General features: G+C 35.9%; 1 protein-coding gene across 2 annotated transcripts in view; it reads left to right on the top strand.

Moving 5' to 3' along the window:
- The window catches only part of LOC128682943 (proton-coupled amino acid transporter-like protein pathetic), a 40,699-nt gene that overhangs the window by 21,071 nt on the left and 3,622 nt on the right, over positions 1-16,006 (top strand). Inside the window, exons 2-5 of one of the 2 annotated variants that reach the window (XM_053768020.2) lie at positions 12,855-12,940; positions 14,338-14,478; positions 14,883-15,155; positions 15,257-15,808. In XM_053768020.2, the coding sequence (XP_053623995.1) occupies positions 12,855-12,940; positions 14,338-14,478; positions 14,883-15,155; positions 15,257-15,808 (1,052 nt within the window). Of the gene's footprint in view, positions 1-12,854; positions 12,941-13,371; positions 13,513-14,337; positions 14,479-14,882; positions 15,156-15,256; positions 15,809-16,006 lie in introns of those variants that run through there. The other variant, XM_053768021.2, reaches the window with a different exon arrangement.

Below are 16,006 nucleotides of genomic sequence, written 5' to 3'. Positions count from 1 at the left end.
ATTGCTTTTTATTGAATCAATGTCAATGATACGACTCAATGATAGGCCAATGTTACTACTTGGTTATATACTACTATTAATTGATTGTGTTCATACGTCTACAGCACACTGATTTCGCAAAGCGAAAATAACACGTATGTTCTTCTTCAAATTCGTATTCCTCATGGCTAAGGGTCGTGTGTGGTCAATACATGGAATGAAACACACACAACAACTTTCGTGGCATTATTATCCAGCTCCAATTCACGCTAATAATCAACCAGTGTGCAGGATTCCTCACGATGTATCTTACTACTTAAATACAACCACTCTAACTCATATACTACATAGAATGAAAAAGGTAAACTACTTAGCTCGACTCACCGTCACGACGTCAATCAGTTGGCGTTTAAACATTGTAGTAATAATGCTTGTAAAAATAGGGTTGGATGACAAAATTGTTTCTTTTATCTCTAGTTCTTTAAGCTCCCAATGATGGGCAAAAGCCTCCCCAAATCCATTCAATTTGGTCTTTCCTTTCCATTTCTTGTCGGATGTCTTAAGTCATCAGTCATATTCTGACCATCTTGTCTTTTCTTTGGCTCGGGAAACCTCGGAAATATAGATAAATGAAATATCAGAAAGCAGTCATTAGCTAGAATGCCTGCAAGAGGTAAGATCGTTCGTTTTAAGTTAATATCAGTGCCTTTAGGTAAATTACCACCTAATGTTATCAATATTACTTACTTCTCAATGAACATCGCATTTTATTTTTACTTTGTTTCATGAAACGTGGATGTTTTTTATTTACTGTATGCGCAGGAGTGTGTCTCGACGGATGTTTGTTAAATTGAGGCTCAGACTTGTCCACTTATGCTATTATATCAAAATTGTACCATTATTCTCTTTAGCTGGACGTGGTCATGTATAACTCAATTAAAACGGGCCAAGAATAGATGTTGTTATTTATTTATAGAAGACAAGTTTTAATCACGGCAATGTAACGGATATTATCGAAGAGTTCAGACGGGAGAAATAAGCGGAAGATTATTAAAAATGTACAAAATTCTGCTCATTATTATTATATTATATACCAAATAACAGCCCTTGCATCAAAGCACGTTTCGGTTCCCTAACATCACAGAACGGTTGTTGAGGTCGTTTTTACGAATACACTTTTGCAATCTCAGTAAGAATTCCTTCAGTCGCATACAATAGACTTATCACACTTATCTTATACAGGTTATCTACACATTTCAAAATGAATTTTCATTATTATTTCCATATAGCCGGTCAAGTCAGGACGTTTGTAGGCTTTGGTTTCGGGTTTTTATTCAAGGCTTAGCTTTTTCAATGTATAATCTATTTCGCTAGCAATGCTCCAATATTTAAAGTGAATACTGAACACTGAAAAAATCCATACTTCCATATAATATTCACGTGAGCGAAGCTGCGGACAAATGCTAGTCTTAGACAATTTAAATTATTATTTGACACAGTGCTAGCCAAAACGAAGCATTTCAATATGCTAATGACCGAAGACGCTAAATCCATATATCAACGTACCTAAATTGCAGCAATTGCAGCTAACAGTATAATTGAGTTAAAGCAGGAATCAGATTTCCAGTTTTAGAGACGATGCGACGGTCTCAATTGGATCTTACTAACTAACTGTTGTTGTCGAGAAATTGACTATTTTCATCTCGTAATAATTGGATGCGCTTGACAGCCTAGATAGGTACCTATAATAGCGTTTGTAAATATGATTATAAGTGACATAATTATTTTAAAAAATATATCTACGGCCATTTGTTTTTCTTTATTTTCTTAGCTTCATCCTTTGGCTATACGAGGCCTGTAATATTTTGTAGAAACTATAAACTAGCTCAGGTAGAGGCCAGAAATAATTGAAAAAAATATATAAATTATCCATTCGTAAAGAAATGTATTATTTTCTTAACACAAAAAGTGTATTGGAACAAACTCATTGTACACAAAACTTTAGATTTCCGACTGCTATTGGAAAGTCTCATTTGTGTGTTATTTATCATATACAGACCCATTTGGAATACAGCTTTCTAGATTACGGTAACATTCGTGTCATGATACAGGGCAAGTCGTTATATTTTGTCCCCATCTGAACTGATATACTGGACCCTCTTAGCGGCCATGACACGCACTGTGCTCACTACCCTATAATTTTCCTATTGTCCAGCGGCTTTTATGACACGTGATTGCAACACGGAATTGGTTTGAAAAATCTCTTGTAAGTGTCGGCTTCCGGCGGCACAAGGTCGTGTCGTGAGCCATCACAATTGCTGCAGGGTTGATTCTGCGATACTAGATCATAAACTATTATCTTTTCTTAACCTTTGTAACAGTTTGTTAATTAGTTGTTTTCTTTGTGTTTTCAAGTTTTATTCTACACGTATTTTATTTGAATATCGTGAAGCAACAATTATGGCATCATTAAATTTCTTGTTCCGTTCTTACAATACTAGATCGGACATAACCAAAATCCACAATGAACTTACCTAATTATTCCTGAAGGTTTCGTCTGACTCTGTGCCAAATCTCATCAAAATCGGTCTAGTAGTTTTTGAATTTATTGATTACAAACAAAACTAGGTACAAATCTTTTCTCTATGGAAGCATGGATATATTTTATTGACACAATTTGTAATAATAAAGTGGCAAAGGAATGTCCTACTTATCATAGCGTGTTGTCTGCAGAATCACCCACTCGTTTCTAATAGTGCTCCGATGCGGGTCTAGGACAGCCACCGGCGCCCTATATAGGGGCTATCCTAGAGAGGCCACTTTGCAATATTGCTTTCTATTCAGAAACAGTCTTCTCTTCCCTGGCCTAGGCTCATTACGGATAAGGTCATTATAATTCATTTCTATTTTAGTCTCGGTTGGAAGATTTATGTACTTACCTACTTTCTTATATAACTACTCAAGTAAAATAAATGCGTAAAATACCTACAAATATTTTCTATTAATAATACGGGACGCGCTGCTAGTATGGATTGCTAGCAGCCCGTACGGGTAAAACAACACTATAAAGTAGCTTATGTTACTCCCGAAGGTTCGTCTATCTTTGTGGTAAATTTAATCAAAATCGACCTAGTAGTTTTTGCGTTTATTCATTACAAACATAAATACAAATATTTTCTCTTTATTATAATCGTATTATTAGTACGGATGTAAAATCAATAGCCACCTAATTATATTATTTTTTGCTTGACGCGTCACACGATCACAGAACGACAAAAAATCTGTACTACTTATTAATTTTACGATCGAATTAATATCTGTAGGCACTCATTTTAAGAATTATAATAACTAGTATTCTGAACATCATTTTATTCAGATAATTTTATGGTAGGTATCTAGATCATTTTATATTCGGATGAAAACCTTCCTTCCACTTAGATACTGTGTCTAAAGCCTTTTCTACAAGCTTTTATACAGTTTCACCTGTCCCGATGTTTGTTTCTAATCAAATCTTTCAATAATTATCAGTTATGTCCGCTATCTGCTTGCCCTACACCACATAGTTGAAATTTTCCACGTTGTTTCTTTAGTTTTAAATATGTTTATAGCAATTATGTAATTTGTTTATAATTTGTAGAATTGTCAAAATAGGTACCTATATTATGATAACTTAAAAGTATTTTAAATTAATAAACAGAGAATATAGGGTAGACCTTATATTTCAGAGCATAGTTTACTTGATCTAGTATAATTCCACCTGAACACTGAACAGATTAATTGTTATTTATCTGGTCATGCCGCTCCTGTCTGTTGTTTCCGCTCCGCCGACCAAGCATGGCTCCACAACAATGGCTAATGAATGCTCTACTGAATACTTACTTTATGTTTCTTTTGACAATCATAGTCGATTGTGATTTAATATGAATTGTAATGCCGGCTAAACACTGTCGCCGTACCTGAACCTGAACCTGAACCGAATATGTCGACGCGAATGCACGAACATTGCGATGTTGGTTCGAGCTTGTAGTTACAGCAATGTGCCGATATGCCGAATCTCTTAAAATTTTGGCGTACTTTAATGTCACCATTTATGTAATTACTAGCTGTTAACCGCGGCTACGCCCATGTAAATTTTCAACGGTTACTTTCCGGGATGAAAGGCAGGCACCCTATGTCTTTTTCCACACTTCAAACTACATGTACCTATGCAAAATTTCAAGAAGATTGGCTGAGAATAGATAGAGCGTGAAGAGGTAACAAATGAACAAACAAACAAATAATCCAACAAACTTTCGCATTTATAACATTAGTTAAGATTTAGCATTATACATTACATATTTTTGAAGATTGCTTGAGGCAAAATACTATACACGTACTAGGTCCTACTACATTATGTTGTGCTGCTAGACAAGTGGACGTCTTAAAATAACTCAACACAGCGGGGGAGCCTCAAACTGCGTGTATCTCAGTTCAGATTACACGCACTGTCATTGATTTATTATTATAATAATGCCTTTCATCAGAGATTGATAGTCTAAACACTGTTTATCAGGATTTTTAAGTCACCCATGAATTCAGAAATACTATAGGATTTAAAATAGGTAGGAAAATGATCAGTTGGAAGACCGTGTCAACTTTAGGTTATAATTAAGCGGCGATCACGGGGCTCGATCTACATCTTCATCATTCTTCTTTTCGAGTGTGTTAATCGGTAACACTGGTGTCAGATTTTTTTGCAAGTCGCCTACAGACATCTGACATGATTTTTACGATTAGGTACCTACCGCATCTAGAATCAATTAATCGCAACAAGTTTTATAACTATCTATAGCGTTCTGGTTCATTATTGTATGTACCCTATACATTTCAACAGGACCGTCACAAAACATATGAGAAATACTACCCGTACTAGTCTCTAGTATAAATAACGCGCTGCAAACTTAAAATGTTTGGGTATCCCTTTTAAGAGTGTGATTCCGATTACTAAAGTCGGAGGTTCATTTGTTAAATAGTAACCTACATCATTTATTTCGTCATCACTCACAGAAAGAATTTTCCAAAAGGTACCGGTTGACACAGGCTTCAGCGTTTTTTCCTACATACATACATATAAAATTAGTTTTATTTTATCTATCGTAGAATGCAGACAATAGTATATGCGACGAATGCAATTCTCATTGACATTGAACGCCCCTTCTTCGAAATTGACGGTCCCAAGTGCTAAATCGTCGTGATCCGTGTTACAAATCAATTTCTCGTTTCGTATTAGCTGATTCGTATCACGGTACTTCTGGGGTGGGGTGGGTTGCAAATTGAAGCCAATTAGGCGAGATTAGTGGACTCGGTATAAGGAAATATCATTGCGCGCACCTGTAATTTTGTTAATCTGCTAATGAAGAGGTGGTAGTCCAGTGCACGAGTATGATACAAATGGTGATTGTTAGTTGTGTCAAATAGTACTGTGTGGGTTGCACCAGTCAACCCTGACGTTAATTTTAACCTGTGCAGAATAACGCAATGTATACGTCGGCGCGCAGATTAAAGTCAACATCAATCTTGACTGGTGCTACTTACCTGTAATAAAGTCCGCTTCGCCTTTCTTCTTTTCCTATTGTATTCTGTACAATAAACTTTAAATAACAATAAGACGCCGCCTGTGATAGATAAGTGCTAAGTTTGAATCTTACTCGTATTACAAGAATTTGTATACCAATCTAACTCATTATAGTTTTTATAATTATAGACCACCACCCTGCACGGTCAAGATTAATCAGCACAAGTGTGTTGTGTGGTGGCCTCTAGTTCGGCGACGAATGAATCTGTTAGCAATGTTACATTCAATAAAAAAAGGAGATTCCATTGCTTTTCCTTTTAACCACCTATTATATAATAACAAAATATCATATGTAATCCTTTTCAATCTTCCGTCACATATTCTAAAGAAAATTAGTTGATCAACTACCTATGTAACTTCATTGTTTGTGTTGTGATTCAAGGTTCAAAAAAATCTTATTCATTGTGTACATAGTATAATTTTTATGGAGGATTAGTTAGTGTACATCTACGTCTACCCCATAGATAAAATAAATATTTCCTAAGATAGACTCGCTCCGCGAACATTGAGACACTGCCCCTCCAGTTTCACTCAAAGTTTCCAGGCAAACAAGAAAAAATGATCGAGTTTCACGCAATCGAGTCTCACGCAATCGAAGTTCATTTTATCAATTTTCTCATATATTTATCGAAGATTTAAATACAATTAGGTATAATTGAAAAGTTTGATCTATCGATTTATTCGATTGAACTTTAGCCATTGTGATTTTCTGTAAATGAAAAAAAAAATTCTGTATATTTAAAAAAAAGGTAATTGGGAAACATTTATAAAAAAACTGTTTCACGTTTGTCACCATTGAATTTAATATAATAGTAATAATTAATTGTTACTTGCAAACAATGTTTGGATTTTAGACGTTACATAAGAATTAGTAATACATATTAAATTATTTGGGGGGCAAACGTAATTAAAAATGTTATCAGTCCTCCGGTCACTGTTATTGTTAGGGTTATAGGTCAAACATTTAAAACCAGATTGTTACTATTCATGTTGTACCATTATAATATTATAGTATTCTGGTTTGCCCCTCAGGAGACTTATTCGGGATCATTCCAAGGATTTTTGCGTGTTGAAGTTGCAGTGCGAGTCTGTCTAGCGCTTTACGTTTTGTTTGTACTGCGCAAATAGCGGACAAGATAAAGTGACGAGGCATTGCTAATAATGAGTAATGCAAACAAAAACATCGACTAATTAGGCGGGAAGCTCGAAACATGGACTTAGTGGAATTTTACACAATAATATTTCGTCAGTTATTATATAGAAAATTACATCATTATTCGTATAATAAAATTAAGAATTGTTATTATTACATTATTTTTTACTTAAATAAAAGTCTGGTAGTTGTTAACTATTTCAAAGGTTCAAGAGATTATTTTTATATACGCGCGTATGCATAACACATATAATAATCCTTATATAATAACCAATGGCTATCCTCCTGGTTATAACTAATATTGTATTAGTATATGTATTTCCGAAGCAAGTACAAGAGATCTTTGCTGAAATAAATCCTTTCATGTTATAAAACAAGTTTACCGCGTCGTGTCTGTCTGTCCGCGAAAAACTCGAAAACTACTTACACGAATTTTCATGCATTTTTCACATTAGTGAAAAATGAAATTGAAGTGATATAGGTAAGAAAATGATCAGTTGGAAGACCGTGTCAACTTTAGGTTATAATTAAGCGACGATCACGGGCTCGATCTACATCTTCATCATTCTTCTTTTCGAGTGTGTTAATCGGTGTATGTGATAATAGTGAATTGAAAATGAAATTAAGGAGGATTCCCGAGGTGAAATTATTTTTGAAATCGATTCGTTAGTTTCGGAGATTTCCCGCCTCAAACTTCTCTTCTTCATAGTCGTATTCCTCATGGCTGAGGACCGTGGTCATTACGTGGAATTAAACACACATAACAACTTTCTTGGCATTATTAATGGAGTGGTTTGCCATTGCCTTCTCCATTTCACAAACAAGTAAATAATTAACCAGTGAGCAGGTTTCCTCACGATGTTTTATAAAATTTGTACATATCAAATTTATTCAACATAGGTCAATCAGTTTTGGAGGAGTTGTTAACTAAAACTGCGAGGCGTACCTACCTACTTAGTTTATTTCGTCTACCTACTTAGTTTATTTGTAATTGTTACGTGTTCAACTTGAAGTCTTTTGCAATTTCTTGATGATGACTCTTTGCAGTTCCGTTGTTCCTAGTACATCTGCGAAAAGCAGAGCTAGCCTTCTGGCCGGCCCAGGAAACCGGGCGACCTCACAAATGTTACAAGATGCACACATATACAACCAGACGGCGGCGGCAGCCTCTTTGCAATTTCATATTTCCTAGTACATCTGCTAAAAGCTGGAGCTATCTGAAACCAGCCCGGGAATCCGATAACTCCGGGAATTGCAAAGTACATTGACATGACATTTAAACCAGGCGGCAATCTCTTTGCAATTTCATGTTTCCTAGTACACTTGCTAATAGCTGGAATAGCTGACTCCTCAGTTGCAAAAAATGCTTACCAGACGGATACCTCTTTGAAATTTATTGTTTCCTAGTACACGTACTAAAAGCTCGAGCTAGCTGAGCAAGCCCGGGAATCCGGAACCTCGTTAAGTTGCAATGTTTGAAACATACGGACACCTCTTTGAAATTTCGTATGTCCTAGTAGGACACGACAAGACCGTTCAATAAAGCCAGCCTCCTGGGAATCTGCGGGGACCTAACATTGAACTTGCAATACTGAGACCTAAGCCATCTCTTCTCAATTTCGTATCTCCTAGTACCTCACGATGTATTTATTCAATACAGCTAGCTCCCGGGATTCTGAAAAATCAATAATGCATAAATGCAGCACTTGATTGGCCGATGCAATTTTAGGGACAGGATAGGGAAGGGCTGTGGCATGCGCAATAACTTATCATTCGAACATGCACATATTCCATATTATGCATTATTGAAACAGCCATCTCTTTTCAGTTCGGGTCTCCTAGTACCACGAGATGAATTCGTAGCTCCCGGAAATCTGGGACCTTACCAACAAAATCGATACTGCGCTTTGCTTTGTGATTGGCTAATGCAGTTTGCTGACAGGAGTAGGATACCTACCTATACCTAGGTCTGCCTAGGTCCAGATGTTTCCTGACATGCGCAATGAATTATATTCGTTTTACCCACCTACTTTTCATCGCTTACACCCTGGTATTTTGTTATAGTTTTGTTGAAGAAAAAAAATTGTTTCTTTAAGTGTGGAAAAAATTTTTCTTAATTTTAATTTCAAGAATATGAAATATTATATAATAAATGATGTAGTAGTATGGTAGGTACTTCATTAGTTTCAAAATTTCACTGAGCGATTTATTTTTAATTCTTAATTGAATCAATTAAATATTTTATCTAGATTCTAGGCACACCAATCCAAATTTCTGTAATTTCTAAGTATATCATCATATTTTCACATCATTTCTTATTTGCCGATCGACTCGTCCTACTGCTGGGCCAGAATCCCATTTCCTTTTCCCACAAATCTCTGTCGTGAACACCCTGTTAAAAAATGTAACAAATGAATTAAAATTTCTGAAAATTTAATATAATCATCGTACATAATCAAGGTGTAGTTAGTTAGTGGACGGGTTCGCTTTCGAATGAATGTATTGTATAGGTATGGATAGTACATAAGTAACTATTGTATCACTAGGTGATCATAAGACGAAGAAGTACTATTTTGTGACCCAGATAAAACCGATGAAGTTATTTATGACATGAAGTCAATAAATTTATCTGACCCTTTCGTTTCTATTACAAGACACAGCCACCGGAGTGGGACCAAACGTTTGTCGGACGCTGCTCGAAGCCTTCGTTGCGCATGTAACTTTCACTTTCCAAAACTACGCTCTGTCGCATCTTGCACATGATGTGCATATCTCCCATCGCATACTGCATGTCTGTAAATTCTAAATATTGATTATCGCTCCTTTGCGTACTCCTGCTTTTCATGGTAGCCTGGTATGTCGAATCTATTTTGGTCACTCGATGTTGCCAGAATATGAAAAAATTCAAACTTCTTACATTAAAGCTTAGTACCTAGTTGTTAATTGGTAGAATACCTAGTTCATTTCAATTCAGTTATCAGGGGTTTCTTGATCGAAAGACTAGATGAATAAACTCCTAAAAATGTTTTTTCCACGTTTGACATTTTTTTGTTGCAACTGTTGCTTTATTGTAGATTGTTGTTAATTGATTGGAATAGAAAAACAATCGATTTATTCGTACCTTTTGCCGCAACATCGACTCGGAAAATACTTATTAGGCTCCTTAGACCTTGGCGGCTTATTACAGAAGTGCGCACAAATCGGTCGCCAAACAATAGTGTTATTATTGCTCTAAGTGTATCATACATATTAGAAGCTCGTGACGAAGATGACGCTGTATACAGGTTGTTGTCGATCCTTTCAATCGAACACAATCCGGTCGTGCCGATGTCTATTTGCTTGTAAAATTTGTGACAATATCACCTTGGTCACGTGTACACTTTGCGATGATTGTGTCTAGAATCAGCGTGTGGCCAATAAGATTAAAGATACACCTTTGCGCCCAAGGGTGTGTTCGACATGATAATTTTACATTTCAATAAATTTAAATAAATATTATAACATCACTACGTCACTTTGTTTGCTTCTTTCTTTAGTAGACTTTGACTAGATTGAAAAGTTTCCAAGCTCAAAAATAAGTATCTATTTTGGTATGCAGTATATTTTATTGCTTTGTGTTTGTGGCAGATGTTTAACAATGATATTTCATCCGCAAACTTACTCCCCTTCGGAATATCAGGAAATCCGTTCTTACGCTGGCGGGTCTGAAATAACTTCATATCTCGAATATAAACTAGAATGTAGTCTGCAAAAACCAGCTTTCCTATTTTGTATTATTTGTTACAAGTACCATTTTTTTATTAACCGGAAACATTTACAGTTTGCCGGCGTATAAATCAATATCACAGCATTTTACTGTTTTGTCTGCGATTTAGAAAACTAACCGTGTAGGTGGTATTGCGTTTTAGTAAGCGTACAATAACACTAACAAATCACTTAGGTACTTGAAAAATAAAAGCCAATGGAAAGATTTTTCATAATTATTCATTTCAATACATCATTGTTTACTTAAAAAATTACCACACTTTGTCATATTTTTCATATTGTTGCAGACTTACTATTGACATCGTTTGCGAGTAAGACGCAGCATCACACGTGTTGTATAGAACAGTCAAAATTGTAAATCCTTAATATAGAATCAATATCGTTTTTGTTTTGCTATTTTCAATCTATAAATCGCAATGTACAGTCGGGGCCAGCTAAAATTAAACCATTACAAACAGAGGTGGGTCAGTTTATTTTGTCCCCAACTGTACTACTAACGTATTTAAATTTTTAAACCCCAATTCAATCCCCCATCTAAGCATTCTTTTTACACACAAATATTACCATTTACAGTACTTGACTTCTAAATATTGTATTGAATTGGAGGTGAATGTAAAACGACGGGGAGACTGAGTCACTAGTAGCAGGGGTGGTTTGCCCCTTTTTGATAGAATCTGTGTAACTGAGTAATAAACTTATATGTACAGTTTATTTGTCAAAATTCCGTATTAATATTTGCCGCAAGTTTGTTTTCTTGCTGATTTTTTTATATGTTTTATTACTTACGTTGATTATATATATATTGATTATATACCAATAAAGTCCAAGTTGACTGGTGCAATTAAATATTTACTTTTTGACTTCGCTCGCGAGTAAGACACATCATCACTTAAATCTATATAGGAACATCAAAAAACTTAATACTTAATGATATAGAGAAAATTAAAAATCTCTTTGTTTTCTTGTTCCATTCATGTTCATGTTGCGTTTACTAAACTTTACCAACTTGCACGTGGCTTCTAAATAATCTCACTGGACGGTGACAGGTATGCCATATTTAATGAAGATTGATACAGTAAATATCTATCTAAGTACATAAAGCATGAGGAAGTAACAAGGAAAGCATATAATCAGTAGTCGAGACTGTATCGTTCAAATGAAATTACAATTTCATGAGAAACAAGTTTATTAGGTATACGTCACGAATGGGAGTGAAGGAACGTCAGAATGTACAGTACTCTGTACTAATAGTAGGTATATTTCTTCGCAACAACACAAAGTATCTTCCAGTCGAGTTGCGACTTGAGTTCAGAAACGGTTATTTTTAGCGTCCCGAAATAGCAACGGTGGTCACGTGGTGAGAACGCGGGTCGCCGTCGCGCCGTGCCCCTGTGCTACTTCTACCGTCTTCTTCCTTACTAATGTTCACATTGGCCTATCTGAAAACGATATTTTTAGGTTATGTTGAATTAGATAAATAGTTGAATAGACCTTTAACCTAACCTAGCCTTACCTAAACCAAGTAGGTTATGCTGGATTCGATAAACAGTTTAAAATTAAAATTAAGAAAATAATAGGTTACATTGAATAGTCAGTCAATGTAAATATTGAGATGGAAATATTAAGGATTGAAGGATTTTCATCTCCTCTTTAAAATTAATCAATATAAAATTGGACATGCATTATCCATATACATATAAATATTCGCTTGCCGCCAGTCGACTCGTCCAGTCTACTCGACCGGTTTGAACATAATTCTCACGTCATAAACACGTCACATAACAAATTGTCAATTGTTATATCGATAAATGACCCATCCAATTGTAAATGCAAGTTTTGATAGTTTGATCCATAACAATTTGGCTACAGATTATTTATTGTCGATTGTACTAAAATTCAGTATCGTCAAGATGCTGTAATTGAAAATACTGAAACACTAAAATTGAGTAGGTACTCAAATTATAGGTATCCAAAAATCTAATAGGTATTAGATATGATTATTTCGATAAATTTGCAAACACAAGTTTAATAAATTTCTTGTTTTTTCCAAAGATGATTGTAAAAAGACTTTTCTATTACTAAGTAATACAAATTCAGACAGCACGCTTACATATAGGTAATAATATGGTAAACAATATAACACATCGTTATAATGTCTTTCATATAGTTAAAATTCCAACGACTTGTACGAGTTAGGCTAGGCTACGTAGAGTTTTGTTGGCAAATATGCCGCCATAGGACGGAAACTTTTGTTGGTAGTGCTAAAGCGAAATCTACTATGTGCAGAAAGTTTTAATGCAGTTGTACTTCTTGAGATTAACAACAGAAAATGTTTTGTTTCAGAAACCACAAATGCGGCCGATGATAGCCGAATATGACCCCAAGAAAAAAGGAGTCAAAAATGATTTGTCAGATGTCGTTATGGTCAAGTAAGTTAATTTGTTCCGATAAATGTGCCCAGAAATCATCCCAGACTACGAATCATCGATACTAAGCTTTGACTGCCTCTGTGTGTTGTCAATAATAATTTACTTCAATAAAAACATTCGATCAATTTTGTTTTAATGCTTAGTAATTAGTAAATAATCAACATAGAAGCATGCTTCACAGCTTTGAGAATTTAATTGTGAAATATCAATTGAATCGTGAAACTAATAATATTGACATTTTTGTTCAACAGGAGATTGAAAGAAAAATATATCTATTTGTTATTTTTACGGCTTCTTAGCCACAATCGGTTTAGAGATCCCTAGAAGCACTCTTCGAAGTGCGGCGAGGGCCGACAGACCCTAGCATTAAATCTATTGAACTGAATCAATGTTTAATGACCAATATTTTGACGTGGTATTTTATATTGTATGTTGACTGTTAAGTACTTGCTCCTTTAACGAGCTAATATCGCTCGACGCCGTTCGGAGACGATCCGGGAAGACGTGTGCTGCTTCCACGAGATTAAAGTCGTTCGACGACTTTGATCATCTCGCAATGGACTCATACACCGGTACATCATTCCATTTTTATGGTTTCAATTTTTATTTAATTTTTTTTGTTTGGTTCTGGTAAAATTTAAAAAAAAAGTGTAACAGGCCGCCCGCGATTCCGCATGGCACGGGTCGCCGTCTGGTGCGCCGCTTGCGCCATCTCTGTTCAGGCTTGGGATTGGCTCTCACTCTCTATTTTTGTACAAATTTGATTTAGCTTTATGTCTTTCAAACAACATGCATTGGCTACTCATACAATACATATCGATTTCAAGGTTTCAATACCATCTACAGACATAAATACAAGATTTTACCATACCCCAGTCATGCCTTCTCCGAATTCGTTCGAATTTCCAACTGTCACATAGCTGCAGAAACGTAAAGCTGTATTGAATTTATCGTTGAGCCAAAATTTTGTAAATGCCAAGTCTTAACAGAGTGAAGCGCATAAAAGATATGTATATTTTGGAGACCATAATGAATGTATCACACTTTACACATCAACACTTACACATAGTTTAATGCAGCTGAAATTTTACCGAGTAACTTTTGTATATCGCGAGTAAATAACAATAGCCACATAGTATTCTCATGATATAGACCGTAGAAAGTCCGCCGCGGCCGCGATCACACATCGATCACACATCGTTCACATAGCTTGAAATGTGGCGCTTTCTGTGTTCCGCTACCACCAACATCATAGTGCTTCAAATCCGATTTTTGAGAATGATCTTAAACTACACTGTTATACCCACTCACTTCTAACCTTCATAGTGTAAGTTCCTAATTAAGTACTGTTAACGTCGTAACATTGACTATAACAGTGTTTGGGGAATGTTCCACAGATACAAAGTTGACCCAAATGAGATCCCTGTGGAACAACAAGCGGGATCCACCCTGCCTCTTATGGAGATCCCTGGGCGTGATATAGAGGCTGACGAGGATTACAACCCATTTGAGCACCGAAAACTTGCACATCCTACGTCGTAAGTATATACCTAGTTACGCACGTTTTTTTATACTATGAATAGCCTAGTGAAAACTAGGCTATTCATAGTATAAAAAAAATCCTTCCTTTTGTTAACGAAGATAAAATACACGGGCTACTTCTGAAATAATCTTACAGTTATTTTATTTATGAATATCTATCTATACAGGAAAGTCTGTAGCCTTCATAGACACAGGCATTTTTATGTCTTAACTATAAAGGTTATTTGCAATTTGTATGCCACAGCAGTTCTTCCTGTTGATTTCAGTATTGAATTATCTTTTCATCATTTATAATTTATTTTTTTCTGTAGGTTGATACAACTTAGAAATAGGGTCTTTAGTAGGATCTATTATAAAGTTATGATGATGCCAACTTTATATTAATAAAATCTGTTTTTAGGGACTTGGATACCCTCATTCATTTGCTGAAGGGGTCTTTAGGCAGTGGCATCTTGGCTATGCCTATGGCGTACCTCAACGCTGGTCTTTACTTTGGTCTTGTGGCTACGTTCACCATCGGAGGCATCTGCACCTACTGCGTCCACGTCTTGGTCAAGACCGCGCACGAGCTCTGCAGGAGGTGCCAGAAACCGTCTCTTGGATTTGCTGAGACTGCCGAAGCCGCCTTCCTCTCAGGACCACCAGCTGTTCACAAGTTCTCGAGACTTGCTAAGTAAGTGCCTATGGATCAAAAAAATCAAAATTTACTATATCTATAAGTCTATGTTAAGTGAACACACCGGATTAATAATAATTTCATGTCTTTATTTTCAGAGCAATGGTCAACTGGTTTCTCGTGATAGACTTACTTGGATGTTGCTGTGTGTACATAGTATTTGTCTCGAAGAATGTCAAACAAGTAGTTGACTACTACTGCGAGGGAACTTCCTACGAAAAAATGGATCTTCGGATATATATGGCTGCCATGCTGCCCATTCTTATTGCGATGAACATGATCCGGAACCTGAAGTATTTGGCCCCGTTTTCAATGATTGCTAATCTTTTAGTTGGTACTGGAATGGGCATCACTTTCTACTATTTGTTTCAAGATTTGAAAAGCGTTAGTGATGTAAAGACCTTTGCTGGTTTTGAACGACTACCGACCTTCTTCGGCACTGCTATCTTCGCTCTGGAAGGCATCGGTGTGGTCATGCCGCTTGAAAACAACATGAAGACCCCTACTCACTTTATTGGATGTCCCGGCGTTCTAAATACTGGCATGTTCTTCGTGGTCTCACTTTATGCATTTGTCGGGTTCTTTGGATACCTGAGATATGGAGACCAGACTCAGGGCAGCATCACCTTGAACTTGCCAGAGTACGAAGTGTAAGTTGAATTTATTGTTCTAATCATAATCGTTTACAATAATAACATTAATTTGACAACCTCAACACAGCAGATCGTAATTAAAACAGTTATTATAATTTGCATTCTTTGCATTAAATAAATCTTAGACTGAGTACTATTTTCTTCACTTTACTAATAAGTGAACGTGAAGATCTTCTTCATTTTATCGTCACGATC

The sequence above is a fragment of the Plodia interpunctella genome, chromosome Z (assembly GCF_027563975.2).
Source record: "Plodia interpunctella isolate USDA-ARS_2022_Savannah chromosome Z, ilPloInte3.2, whole genome shotgun sequence".
In the NCBI taxonomy this organism is placed as follows: domain Eukaryota; kingdom Metazoa; phylum Arthropoda; class Insecta; order Lepidoptera; family Pyralidae; genus Plodia; species Plodia interpunctella.
The sequence above is the reverse complement of the archived record's forward strand: the minus strand, read 5'-3'. Positions and strand labels throughout refer to the sequence as shown.